This window comes from Nothobranchius furzeri, chromosome 3, assembly GCF_043380555.1.
Source record: "Nothobranchius furzeri strain GRZ-AD chromosome 3, NfurGRZ-RIMD1, whole genome shotgun sequence".
NCBI classification, from domain to species: domain Eukaryota; kingdom Metazoa; phylum Chordata; class Actinopteri; order Cyprinodontiformes; family Nothobranchiidae; genus Nothobranchius; species Nothobranchius furzeri.
In genome coordinates this window covers 50,684,445-50,698,873 of record NC_091743.1, presented here as the reverse complement: position 1 = coordinate 50,698,873, position 14,429 = coordinate 50,684,445, and the positions used below count along the sequence as shown (strand labels likewise).

The 14,429-nt window shown below is 41.5% G+C and overlaps 1 protein-coding gene across 4 annotated transcripts in view; it reads right to left on the bottom strand.

Annotated features, from left to right (window-relative positions):
* The window catches only part of elmo2 (engulfment and cell motility 2), a 34,405-nt gene that overhangs the window by 12,694 nt on the left and 7,282 nt on the right, over positions 1-14,429 (bottom strand). Inside the window, exons 2-15 of one of the 4 annotated variants that reach the window (XM_015975018.3) lie at positions 14,231-14,355; positions 14,054-14,094; positions 11,732-11,804; positions 11,592-11,642; positions 9,327-9,496; positions 9,098-9,197; positions 8,537-8,688; positions 6,578-6,656; positions 4,671-4,721; positions 2,501-2,623; positions 1,963-2,082; positions 1,759-1,863; positions 1,579-1,687; positions 256-392 (exon numbers count right to left, since the gene is read on the bottom strand). In XM_015975018.3, the coding sequence (XP_015830504.3) occupies positions 256-392; positions 1,579-1,687; positions 1,759-1,863; positions 1,963-2,082; positions 2,501-2,623; positions 4,671-4,721; positions 6,578-6,656; positions 8,537-8,688; positions 9,098-9,197; positions 9,327-9,496; positions 11,592-11,642; positions 11,732-11,804; positions 14,054-14,094; positions 14,231-14,308 (1,389 nt within the window). In that variant the 5' untranslated portion in view covers positions 14,309-14,355. Of the gene's footprint in view, positions 1-255; positions 393-1,578; positions 1,688-1,758; positions 1,864-1,962; positions 2,083-2,500; positions 2,624-4,670; positions 4,722-6,577; positions 6,657-8,536; positions 8,689-9,097; positions 9,198-9,326; positions 9,497-11,591; positions 11,643-11,731; positions 11,805-14,053; positions 14,095-14,230; positions 14,356-14,429 lie in introns of those variants that run through there. The other 3 variants (XM_015975020.3, XM_015975019.3, XM_070549297.1) reach the window with 3 other exon arrangements.

Genomic DNA, 14,429 nt, shown 5'->3' with positions numbered 1-14,429 from the left:
AAGCAAAAACAGCAGCACATCCCCCATGGGCATACTTTGGTTTGAAGCCAAATAAATAAATAAAAAATTGTCTGATAATGAGGTGGATGCCGTTTCAAGACCTTGGCTCAGAAAGATGCAAATTTCAACAGAGGGAAAGCAACGTTTGCATAAAACAAACACACTTGTTTTTATTTTCCACCAGTTAAGTTTGAGATTTCTTCCTAACAGCAAAACTAAAGCTAACATGTGAATAGTAAATGGAAAGACTGAGACCTTATTGAAGTCCTCAGCAGTAGCTCTCATCTCCTTCCAGGTTTTATTGAGCAGCTGAATGCAGACGCAGAAGAACTCCTCCCAGGCTCGGTCATGGGTGAAGAACATGGGGTGGTAATCGTTACAACCCTCATTTGCTAAAAATATTTAACAGAAAGTATCTTAATTGTGAAAACTATGGTTTGACCATATGCTGCAGTGAAACTAGAAACCAGACAAACACACATAGACCATCTAATTTGTCTGTAGTTGACGTTAATGTTTGCACCTGTCGTGTGGAAATAGGACAACGTGAGGTGAAGGTGGAGGCTGATATTTATGTGGGACATCCTGGTTCTTCTGCAATAAAGTTTCCTTGAAATTTATGAGGTTTACTAATATTTATTTGTTTATTTTGTGAAATGTGCCCAGTAATCTGGAGGTAACTGATGTTAGGATTGACAGAAATGCTTTTCAGTTACAATTTATTAAGTTATAACTAAATTGACAAAAAACCTAAAAGAGACAAAAACAATGAAATTCATTAAAGCTGGAGTCTGTAGTGTGATGTCATTGAAGAGAGGAGATTTAGAAATCTGAATGCTATAGCTCCGCCCCTGCTCCTCCTCCCCTTCTGGAAAGAGCTGAAAGCCACGCCTCCTACCGTACATGGTCATGCAAGTAGCCTTTTAGCGCTAATGGACACGTTATGTTTTCAATATGTTCCTGCTCAGACACACCTAATTCTAACTGCTGAATTAGCCCCTCAGCCTTCTACGAGTTCTGCAGCTAATCACTCGCTGTTAACGAATCTGCAGAGTTCAAGCAGAGAAGCATCTAAAACCGGCAGGGATCAGACAACCCTGCTAATGCTACAACAGTAGCGTAAAGGTGAACGCTATGCTAATTGCGTAGCTCCAATACACAAAAGATAAATCCCTTTTTGTTCCCCTCCCCCCTCTTCCACAGTCAGCTTGAAGTTTACAGACTGACATTAATTTAATGCAGGTTGAGTTAGCATTTAAGCTAGGTTGGTGTGCTAAGCTGACTGGGGCATGCGGAGCACGCTGGGGACTGGGACAAATTCTCTTTCACTGACAGCTCCCTCTTGGGCTCCTTTTGCTGAAGAGGCAAGGGGAGAGACTTTGGGGAAATAAAGATTACTTTATACCACAGAACAGGGTCAGATAGCCAGTACATTTTCTAACTAAGCTAACTAATCTTTTTAAACAAGGTATTTACTCGCACGCTAATATAAGCACACATCTTCTCTCAAAGTTAAACTTTTTCAACATCATACTTCATTGAGATAAACATCAGCATAACATATACAAATCCCCTTACGTAGTTCTCCGACTTGAAGTATTTCACATAACATTCGAGTGAGCTCGATGGCGCAGCGACCAAACGGACATTCATGTTTATCCTCCCGGCTACTGTTCTCCAGCACGATCTGAAACAAGAAAAGAAATTTTGTTAAGGTCCATCTGATGATTTTTAAATTCTGTAACGACCATCACTAACCCTGATGTAAGTATCCTGATGCACTCTAGCCAGATACAACATGTTATCCAAGGCCAGCATCCCAGGAGGAGTCTGGGTAAAGTCCATGGCTGGGTTCACGTGGTTCTGAGTTAGAAGTCAGCACATCAACCCAATATTTCTTTTTGAAACTAGCAAGGTGCAGCATTTAACAACTACATTGTGAAAGTGAAATCTGTTGCTCACAGTGAATCCTAGCATCTTGTAGTCCTTGGTGTACATGGCTTTCCTCTTCTCTGTACCGGTGAGATCGCTTTCTCCATCAAAGGCGATCCGACGAAGCTCAAAAATGATGTCTCTCTGAGACTGTAAATGAAAACCAATTCAACAGCTTACCAGCACGAAGAGTAAAACATTTAACATGATAGCAGTGAAATAATAAAGGAGGCTATAAAACAGATGGGTCAATCAGTGATGAGCAGATGGCTTTCAACTGGCAAAAACAGCAAAATCTTAATTTTCTGCTCGGCTTGTTACCATCAAAGCAGATCCATCAGAAAGTCATCTCCCCTGGTAGGAGGTTATCTCTATTAAACTCTCACAGCATGCAGACTATTACCATTCAATTAAACATTTTATTCATTTAAACATACCTCGGAGGATTGCTCACAGGGTGTTTTACTTTCAGTTCATTTGTTTACGCACATTTAGAGGCAACTGGAATTCGTTGTAACGGGACTTTGTGTCATTATGGGTACAAAGACGTCTTGACTTCAGATTGTACCTGATCATTAGGGTCCATTTTGGTCATCATTCTTTCCTCCAAGAGGTTAAAGGTCAGGACCTGCAGCACATACAGCTGATGTGCCATTTCAGCTTTGATTGGTCGATTCCCTCTGATGACATGCTGGAACAGAACCAACTGTGATCATCTTCTATGCTGACACAGTTTGAAGGATACAGCTAAAAGGATGCCACATGAGACTATGCAAAACAGAAAAGCATTTTAAAATAAAAAGCCTCATTTCATTCCATCTTCATTAGAATCCCACACACAACTGTTTGCTGCAAAGATTAGATACAACAAAAGAAAACACTGTTTATTAAAGCGAAAATGAAAACTGCAGATAAGTGAGCTGCTACGGTAACCTGGTCTCATTAAAAAGTGCTTCAAATTTCAGGGATTTGTTCTGAGAAAGCAAACAGAACAGGAACCGCTCCAGGACACTGGAATGCAGCGTTCTCCTCGCTAACGTTTGCAGCCAGTTTAGGCGAGCGTTTCTTGACAAACGCCAAAAGGAATCTTTTTTCTGAGCAGATTTTGGGCTTGGTGTCATATCACATTTACCGGTTTTGTGTCACAGCCCTCTGAGTCAGAAAAGCTTCCTATTTATTACAAATTCTGACCAACTTTTATTTCCAGGGATGAAGCTACGGGCTCGACAGTTACACAATCTCTCAAGCGGAAGACCAAAAATTAGTTTTAGGTAAAGGCTGTTTATTTTAAATATCAACAAAATATCCAAGAACACAGAATTAATAAAGCTTTACTAAAAAGCGACAGACACTGACTCACTGAGAATGCATTGTGCCTGGTTTTTGCTTCTTGTTTTACGCATCATTGGCGCCTGCTATCTGCTCTGCCTCAGCAGCAAAGCAACAGTGTTAATGAGGAGCGCACCACTGAAATTCAGCTGGTCTGAGCTATTGTTTTCTTTCTATCTGATCACAATTGTCCTTGCTGGGAAATCTAAATATGGACTCCTTGCACCAAAATAGCAGGAATAAAAATGCCAAAAAGCCTGATTTCAGGGTCTTAACAGATAAAGCAGGGGTCACCAACCTTTGTGAAGCTGAGGGTTAGTTAACGGGTACTGAGCCATACAGAGGGCTACCAGGATTTTACAATACTGACCTTTGACCTTGAATATATCAGAGTTAAACTAAAGTTCATGTTTAATAAAGCTATTTATTGTTTTAGAGAATACTGCAGTTACTGCAGTCATCATCACACACTGACGAAATTCATCTCCACATTTGACACATCCCTGTGGAGAGCAGTGAGCTGCAGCTGTGGCTGCACTCAGGAAGTATTTGGTGGTTTAACCCCCCAATCCAACACCTTAAAGCTGCCAAGCAGGGAGGCGTTGGGCCCCATTTTTAAAGTCTTTGGTATGACCCGACTGGGATTTGAACCCGGAACTCCCAGTCAAAGGGCGGACATTCCAACACTAGGCCACTGAGAAGAATAAATCAAAATATATATTAAAGGAATAACGGAGGATCTTTTTCTTCTGGGTGGATCATCTGAACCATTGGTCCGCATAACTGTCAATCATTCTGGTGAACCATTCATTCCTTTTGCTGTAGAGGCCAGGGGAGGGACCAGGCACCATGGTACACGCAGACACCAGGTTGGTAACCTCTGGGATAAGGAACTTTGATACTCCAAAATCATTCATCTTTTCAACACATTTGCAATGGTCACTTGTATAAATGAATGGTCTTTGTGGGAAAAAAGCTCTCACACTACTGTTTCAGAAAGTAACTGCATGCGCCGTGTCAGACTCCTCGCTTTCTTCTCTCTCCTCCCTGGGCTGGCTATCTGTAAGTGTTAAGTGCACGGAGCGCCTCATGGACGAGAATGCATCCTCTTGTGCAAGATGTGCCCCCCCATGGATCACAGGGCCCTACGCACATGATCTGCCTGTTGGGAGGGGTGGAGCTGTACACCCTATTTAAACATGGGTAAAATTCACTAACACACACACAGTTGCTGCTTGGAGGGCAGCACAGAAACAAATGGGGCAAATGTATCTCAGTAATGCCTCTGAAAATTGGAAGGAGGTGTGAAACCCTAATGTGCACATGCAAAGACGCACAATCTCCCGGTGAACTTGAGTCCGAGTGCAGCTCCAATATTTTCATTCCTGCAACTTAAACTTGATACTTACATTTAGGATGATGGACCGCAGGTGTTTTTGAGCCAAAGTGCTCGCCATTTCCTAAAGATGCACACAAGTCAAAATCAAACAAGAGTTGATGCTGACATCAAATGAGCTTTTTAATCCCCTAAAGCTACATTTTCATCACTGGTTTGAACCATTAAGCCTTCAAACATTCTGCAAAAAAGCACATTCAACTTGATTCAGTCAGCACAGTCTGTATGCCGCTGCAACAAGCTGCGCTTCTGTCCTAATTTGAATGGATTATGCAACAATCGGCCACGACACAAGTAAGAACTACAGAGTGAAGAAGGAGAAGTGCTGTGGGGCGGTATGAGCTGCTGAGAGATGCGTACACTAAGTGAGGTGCTGCAAAGTGCGCACAAGAAACATGAGATCCAGACACACAGCGTGCACAGAGGTGATTCATGTCAAATAGGAACATCAAGCAGTCACGATGTAGCGGTTCATGCTGATAGCAGCTGCACAAATATTCATTTCTTCAACTGAAACATAAAAGTTGTCCAACTGAATCAAACCCTAAACGGCTGATTTTCCACCTGTTTTCATCTTATCAATGACTCATCTAGAGGGGGCAAAACAAAACTGATATTTTAAAGAGAGTCTTCAGATTGTTTTTACGAAACGAGGTGTTTTATGTTCATGATGACAGTCTTTCATCTGTGGGATCAGATATTTCCTTTGCTTTGTCTCATTAAAACTGACTCAGTTCGCCCTCTAGTGGCCCATAACAGCAGCTGAACAAGGACGTCAAACCTGGTTCTACAGCAACACACTGCACTCTTTTATAATTTAATTGGCTTAAATTCAGCATAACCTGATGATTAGCAGCAAGCTCAGTGCAGAGTTGGTTATTTTTGGTATCTTATTGTTAAAAAATATCAAATTTTTGTTTACTTTTACATGTATTACCATCTTTATCTGATCCACTGATGCTCAGGTAAAGTGCAGAGTCAATATCAGGTCATTTATATCAAATTTCATCTGATTAAAGCTGTATTTACTGATGGTTTGGTATTTTTTATATTAGAATAAAACCATAATTACTACAACAATAGTTTAAAGTGTTTTATATCAGTTTAACTGCTCCTTTTCATTATTAACTTACAGTTTACTATAGAAACTGAATATAAAAATGGCAGAAACAGAAGCTCTCCTTCATTACTTGTATATATATGCTAAAAATATATTAGATTCAGTTAATTTTGGTTAAATATCAAACACAATGATTATTTTCATTCATTTTGAATGTTTGTGAAAATTCCTTCATGCATTATTTATCTATTTCTACAGACGAGAGAACGTGGTAAGGACACTGAAGAAAAAGAAATCTGTTTTTCATACACATAATAAAAGCGGGTATGCAATCACCCTGGATCAGAAAGGTTTAAATATTGCATTTAGAATGTAGGGTGTTACTAAACTGATGTCATTTAACTCATCTTCCTTTTGTTGTTGAGTGACAACTGTCTATGTTTAGGGATGTTTAAGACCCACCAGTTTTCCAGTAGCACAAAAAGGTGTTTTCTTGTGTGCATCAACAAGCGTTTATACTTAGTTTTTCCTTATTTGTCCCTTAAGGGGTTTACTAAATGTTTGCTTATTCAGCTAAAGGGAGTTTTAAGAACTATTCCATATCAGTCTGAAATGGGTAAAATCCCACAGACAGCTAAAACCATAACTGTGAATTTGACAAAGCTGTAATTAAACATAAGCTGATTTATGGAGGAACCATAACACGAACGCCTGAAGACAGACATTAGCTGTAACTGCTGTAAAAATTAGCAGCCATTCAGAGTTTGCAGTAGTGTTGTTTAGAGTGTCATATGAGGACGAAGCATTAGTATTCCTGTTAGTGGTCTGTTAGGTCTGTGCTGCGAGTGCAGCTCACTGACCTGCCGTCTGTCCTCTGGGGCCTTCAGGAAAAGAGCATTGATGAGAGCGATGGCGTATGTCTGGATTTCCTGATTTGACCTGAGGAAATATCCAGCAGTGCAACAACCAGTTAGAAGCACCATGCTCTAAAAAGTACATGCATTCATTTAAACTACAGCTAACAGCTATTCTACACTCAGTGAGTCCACAACTTATTTAGGCTTCCTCACCACTGATGCAAATTCAGGGATGATTGGAGGATTTTGAAAACCTTATTTTTTTTTATACCATAAAAAGAACAAAACCAGCATGTAATCAGTTTGGGATTATTTACTAAGTAACACAATTTATAATTTACCACACAGGTTCCAATGGCTGTTTAGCTACAGTGTAATCAGGCTGGAGCTCACTACCATAATGGTAAATGGTAAATGGTAAATGGCCTGTATTTGATATAGCGCCTTCTAGAGTCCTGAAACCCCCCAAGGCGCTTTACAACACAATCAGTCATTCACCCATTCACACACACATTCACACACTGGTGGGGATGAGCTACAATGTAGCCACAGCTGCCCTGGGGCGCACTGACAGAGGCGAGGCTGCCGAGCACTGGCGCCACCAGTCCCTCCGACCACCACCAGCAGGCAACGTGGGTTAAGTGTCTTGCCCAAGGACACAACGACAGCGACAGACTGAGCGGGACTCGAACCAGCAACCTTCCGATTACGGGGCGAGCACTTAACTCCTGTGCCACCGTCGCCCCACCTTCTGTAGATCAAAACTTTATAAGGTCAACGTCTGCATGTAGGCACTTCCGCTCTCATCATGAATCATGTTTGTTCGCCTTTTCATGCACACTTAGAATTACGGGATTTCACCCAACCAGTCGTCAGAGATCAAGCTAGTCATGTTAGTGCCATGGCGCCCTTCCACCAATCAGCGTGGGGCAATGATGCTCAGGCCAAATATGGCGTGTCTGCAGAAGCAGAAAACTGCTCGGTCTCCTCTCGTGTTTATGGTCAGATCTCCAAAACTAACAGTGCTAGGTTTATGAAACTCTCATCACAAAGCTGCCATGTTTGATCCTACACTCTGAACAGTTAAAAGAAACAATGTATATTTTTAAGTAAAATTGTTTGTTTTTAAGACATAATCTGCATACCGTAATCCCAGTAACAGTAACAACAACTGTTAAAATATGAATATATTTTGCTGGTTTAAATTAAGATTTCTATGGAAAATGGAGGACTGTTAATGTGCCAACCAATCTCACCAACAGTGATGATGAAGAGGAGGAAGATGACACTGAGGCAGATCCTCAAATATTCAAAAATGTTCTAATAATATATATTTGATTAGAAATGGTATATATTGTTCAATAACATTTCTATTATATTCTACAGTAATCTTTTTCATAATAATAAACTATTTTGTTTAATAATCATGTTATATTTATTATTCTACAATGATATGTTTTAAAATTTGCGAGATTATTCTAAGTGTCTTATCTATATTATTTAAAAATAGTGTTTATTTAACTTTTTCATAGTTTTTTTTCCATGTCCATATTTGACCACTTCCTTTCTCTGATTTTCTGCATGAAAATTAATATTTTAGAAAATTGTAAAAGCAGAAGAATAATCATGTTATACACCATAGTAACACACAGGGGTTGAAATTTTAAACTACTTCAATGAGTGTTGTGATGGTGTGAATTTTTGCCTTAAACATGGTTATTTAGATTAGAAATGGTAGTTTAAACATGAAATAGTGGTAGTAATGTATTTTTAACATTGTTGGTTTTGGTCATTTTATGGCATTTCTACACAAAATGAAATCTGGTGACATTTTTGCATCTTTAAATCATTAAAAACCCAAACATCACAGCAAAAACAGCACGTTTATTTCTAAACAACATTTTCTCCACCTCCTCCTTTTATCAGAGTGCACGGGGCCCCTGTGCGTGTGTGTGTGCTCACACTTGCAGGTGCCCGATGAGCTGTCCCACGGTGCTCTCCTGGGCCACGCGGTGGTACAGGCTGTGGCTGTTCAGCACCATGCTCTCCAGGATGGCGAGAGAGCGCTGCAGGATGGACACGTCCACCATGGGCTGGTTCACGTAGCCTGCAATCTGAGCAGAGAGAAACTGAAGCAACGGTCCTGTTGAGCAGGAAGTGTTTGTGTAACGCCAGAACATGGCCGCAATGTTTGAAATTTAAAAAGATAAGGAATCTGGTTGCATAACAAAAAGTGTAGGAATCAAGAGTTTGTAAAGTTTTTTTTTTTTTTTTTTTTTTTGTAGAGAGATTGTCAAGGTTGCTGAGAAGTTTATGGAGGAAAACTTTTCAGAAGGAGCTACAGGATGTAGCGTTACTAGGCAACATCACCCACACATCTCCGGCATTAGAGATGAAAGGAAGGTCAAACAATTAAACCCAAGAACACAGAGAAGAGGAAAAAAGCATGAGTTTCTAAACAGAAGCTACATGTAGAGAGGAGGTTAAGTAAAATGTGTGGCTCTCTGTTTCTAGAGGAAGTACCTGTTTGATAAAGGAGAGGGAGATAAGATCCCATGACACAATGCCGTGATCCATCAGCTCCAGGAAAGCGGTGAGCGTGAAGGCCAGCATTTCCCCAAAACTCAAGGAGAGAAAGTTTAGACTCTATTAAAGTTTTAAACATTTTCTAACACACACACCAGCTCACAACAGAGTATCAAAAACCTACAGCTAAAAAAGGACACGAACAGGCCCATGAGCAAATACTTACTGGGTGCCACTTTCTACAAGGCGAGCCAGAGTCCCAATGCCCTCCATGTTTATGAACTCTGTGGCAAAGGTCGGGTCTGCGGACAACTTGGCGAGCTCTTTTAGAGCCTCAAGGCGAGCATCAATCCCATGAGACTGGATCCTCTCCAGCAGCTGACGAGCAGCACGAGCCTGACAAAGACCAAAAATCCTCACCAAGCATAGTTATCTTCCATGGTTCCTCACTGTTTTAGCGTATTTTTAATTTTAAAAACAGTGTTATAATTTATAGGGAATATTTTTTACATAATCTGAAAATGTGAGATCTTGTTTTTTTGGCAGCATCTAGAGCTGCACCATATCAGGAAAACAGTAGTTTACATAACGCTGAATATCGCAGTAACAATAACATATTTACCTCTCTCATTATCACGATGTTCATGACAATTTCCACGTGCTTGATGAGGTTAATACCTCTCACTGAGTCAAATTAACCCTCCCACTGTCTTCATGGGTGACCCCGTGAGGAAAGTTGACCATTGAGCAGGGCTGATGGTTTATCTCTTGGGTCCACGTGACAGGGGTGAGAAGTGAGCACCACCTCACCCCTGCCACATGAACCCAAGGGATAAACCATCAGCCCTGCTCAATGGTCAACTTTCCTCACGGGGTCACCCATGAAGACAGTGGGAGGGTTGAAGCATTTTTCAAGCATTTTCCAAAGGAGCTTTCAAGATTTTGCAGTGATGATGATTTACACACATAAACCGATCTAACATTATATTTCCTTGTTTTATTTTAAAGCATAGTATTGTGTTTTAAAGAACGCAGATTTTTTTATTTTTTATCTTTTAAATTACGTTTTATTACCCTTTTTTTTAATAACTAACAATTTAGAACGTGTGGCTGCAACAAAAAAATGACCCATTGGTCTGTTTATATCAGTGTTTAAAGTTGTAATGGCTAATCTACAAAATAAGCTAGCTTTTAAACACAAATGCGGTGACAGAACTCCTCAACCCTCCCGTCGGCTATCATCGCTCTGCCAGGCCTCCCTGAAACCGGAACGTGCACTCCCACGGTAAACAAGAGAGCGCTAAACACCGGGGATCGGACTAAAACTGCTACTTCTCCTGCAGCAGATCACTCTTGCACATGAAAGGTGGTTCTGTTCTACTTTACCCCTTTGTGACATCACAGACAGGGACTTTTTGAAATGGCTTGTTTTAGGCACATAATTGTTTATATTTCACAACATTTTTCAGTCTAACTTTTTGGGGTGGCCAGCCTTTGTGTGTGTGTGTGTGTGTGTGTGTGTGTGTGTGTGTGTGTGTGTGTGTGTGTGTGTGTGTGTGTGTGTGTGTGTGTGCGTGTGCGTGTGTGTGTGTGTGTGTGTGTGTGTGTGTGTGTGTGTGTGTGTGTGTGATCGGGGGGGGGGGGGGCTGTGCCCCCTTAGGCTCCCCCTTTGGACACACCCCTGACACTATCAGAAACCCAGATGAACAGGTTTTTTCTCATTTGGAGTGTTTATAGAGGCATCAGAACCCATAACGTAGCAAAAAAAAATATATGCAACTAGTGAGCTTTACATAATATGTCCCTGTTAGGCATTTCATTCAAACTTCAAGCATTTAAAAAACCTTGAAAGTACCACTTTCCCCCTATGATCTTAGTCTGAGCATTCTGAGAAGTAAAGGCACATCTGATTGGCCAAAAAAGCAGCTTGCAGCTGCAATTTATTGCAATTCTTTCCCACATGACTTGTTGAATCGCAACATCAGTAAGGTTTTGATATATTGTGCAGCTCTAGCACCATATGGCTGTTTCTGAAATACATGTACTCTATATTGAATTATATGTACTGTATTTTAGCACATTTTAAATTGCATATCTGGTTTAAATCTGATAAGTGAAGAAAAACAACACAATCCTCAGCCCAGTGTATCCAGTACAATCTCAGAAGGGTGGAATTTTTAAAAAGCAGATTATCATTAATTATTAGTGAGCTAAAGGATAGGGTCGCTAAACACGACAGATCACATCCACTCCTCTTAACCTTTAAAAAGCAGCGATGTAGTTTTGCTAATCAGAGCAGCAAGAAATATATGAGCTATAAGCCGATTCAATATTTCCAAATGCATAAAAAGGTCAGACTGTAGATGGGTGCGAAATCGTTATGGTAACAAGAATCCATACATCTTTAAAACTGGTTGTTTATTTGTAAAAAATAAATAAATAAAAAAAACTTGTTTACAAGAGTCAGAATATGTAAATAAAGCTGACTTACGGGGGAAATTGCTAATCGAAGGATGGTCCCATTTTTAATGTCACAGCGGCTCTGAAACATAATGAAGAAGTGGTGTTTGTATTCATAATGATTTTACAATCTGTTTATTAGGAGATGATAAACAAAACAAAGAATCAAACCTGCTCGGTGATATAAAGCTGTGGACCATCAGCGTAACGCAGGGCAAACTGCTCGGAGCCTGACAGAGACCAGCTGAGGACACAAACAGCACACTGATTCAAAACAAGTAATTGCCAGGAACAAAATGTGGGAATGTTACAGCGCAGCGCACTCCAGCGTGCACGAACAAAAGGTTGCTCGAGTCAGGCCGTTGCTTCCAGCAGAAATCTGTTTGCACGAGTGATAAGCTGTGCAAATGTGAGGAAGAGTTATTCAGTGGGTGGTTGCAACAAAGCACAAAAAACCCAAATATTCAGCTTCAGATTTTACAGAGCGAGGCAGTGGGTAGATGCAGCCTGCTAAAGATGTGGACGGGTGAGATCAAATGTGCAAACCTCCACACTAAAGTGCATGAATGTCAAGGCAAAACGACAACTTCAAAACCTAAAATCACAGCTGAAAACCTTAGGATGGATTATATAAGGCGCTATATGGACCTTATACATGTGTTGGAGATGGGTATGAGAATTCTCCTTAGCTCTAGTTGAACTGGCAGCTATAATGTACAGAGCAAACTCATGCAATGAGAATGAGAAGTGACTCGTGGATCTCATGCATATACATAAGCCGGCTCGTTGCAGCAGTCCACCATTAAAAATGGCACCCGCAGATCAAGGAAGTGCAATTACACCGAAGCAGAAATTGAGGTACTTGTGGGTGAGGTGGAAAAAATGAAAGGAAATACGTTTTGGATGTCACAGCAGTGGCATAACAAATAAGAGAAAATCCACAGAGTGGCACAGCGTTGCTGAAGCCATCAATGCAGTGAGTTCTTCAGAGAGAAAAAATGGTCCAATCTGAAGGTGGAGGCAAAATTAAAGATGTTTTGCCACCGTCAGAGTGTGTTTGCCACTGGCGAAGGCCCTAGCACCTCTGATCCCCCACCGCTCGCCGTTAGGATCTCAGCAGCACTCAGACCGGCAAGCGTGTGAGGGATTGTGCCAGAGAAAGAGGGAGACACTGACCAAGCAACTGTTCTCGTGGTGAAGAGAGGCCTGAGCCGGGAGACAAAGCTCTTGATTCACCATTTGATCTACGTTCCCACCCTCATCTATGGTCACCAGACCGAAAGAACAAGATTGCGGATACAAGCGGCCGAAATGAGATTTCTCTGCAGGGTGTCTGGACTCTCCTTTAGAGATAGGGTGAGAAGCTCAGTCATATGGGAGGGGCTCGGATTAGACCCGCTGCTTCTCTACATCAAGAGGAACCAGTTGAGATAGCTTAGGCATCTGGTTATGATGCCTCTTGGATGCCTCCCTGATAAGGTTTTCCTTGCATGTCCAACTGGGACGAGACCCAAGGGAAGACCCAAGACACACTGGAGGGACTGTGTCTCTCAGCTGGCCAGAGAACCCCTTGGGATTCCCCCAGAGGAGCTGGGGAGAGGGAAGCCTAGGCCTCTCTACTTAGGCTGCTGCCCCCTTGACTCAACTCCAGAGAAGCAGCTGAAGATGGATGGCTGGAGTCCAGAAGTTAAAATGTGATGATGACTATTACATTTATTTAACAATGTGGAATTCTGAATAGGGTTGCACAGTTGTGCAGTGGTTAGCGCTGTTGCCTTGCAGCAAGAAGTTCCTGGGTTTGCATCCCAGCCTGGCGTCTTCCTACATGGAGTTTGCATGTTCTTCCTGTGCATGCATGCGTTCTCTCCGGGTACTTCGGCTTCCTCCCACGGTCCAAGAGATCGACTGTCAGGTCAATTGGTCTGTCTAAATTATCCTTGGGTGTGAATGTGTGTGTGCATGGTAATTTGTCCTGTGTGTCTCTGGGTTGCCTTGCGATGGACTGCCAATCTGTCCAGGGTGTACCCCACCTGTTTGCCCGTTGACAGCTGGAGATAGGCACCAGCCCCCCTGCATGGACAAGCGGGTTCAGAAAATGGATGGATGGATGGATGGATGGACGTACGTGCAGACGGACAGACGGACGGATGGATGGATGGTTGGGTAGATAGATGGTAATAGTGGATGTAAATGTTAAAATATGATAACTATTAAATGTATTTAGCATTGTAGAATTCTGAATAACATCCTCAGATATGGCCCTTGGTTTCAACACCTGAAAGGCCCGCTGAGAATGATCGGAGCTCTGTGCGTCTCTGAGCATGTTGAAGGGTTTATTGAAGGGTTGGTTAGGATAAACAAGTGGATTTGATTTTTATGTTAGAATTAGGCTTTCCAGTAGATTGACACAAACAAGCCAACTGACCAAATACTTGATCTGTCTGAATTGGTTCAGTACTGGTTTTTAATGCCTGTCATACTGGTGGCACTTACCCATCACACACCTCCCGAATAATAGAGGACAAAGGTCTCTTCTGTAAAAGTAAAAAAACACAAAGAAACACAAATTAAAAGGTGGGGATAATCCTTTAACGCAGCTTTTAGTGGCCATCAGAGAATCCTATTGGTGTCTAACTGGAAGTGAAACTAATATTTCAGATGAACACACACCTGGTCCATCTCTATGAGCTGAGCGTTGGCACCGGGCCATTCTATGGCAACCTTCACAATGTCAGCTGGGGGGGGCATGGCTGCCTTATCGCTAACAACCTACAGGAGAAGAGAAAAGAAAACCTCTGTTGAATTTAATCAACAGAGATTTTTAGAGACATTAGTAACTAGTATGGTTTTATTGGCACACTGTATAAGC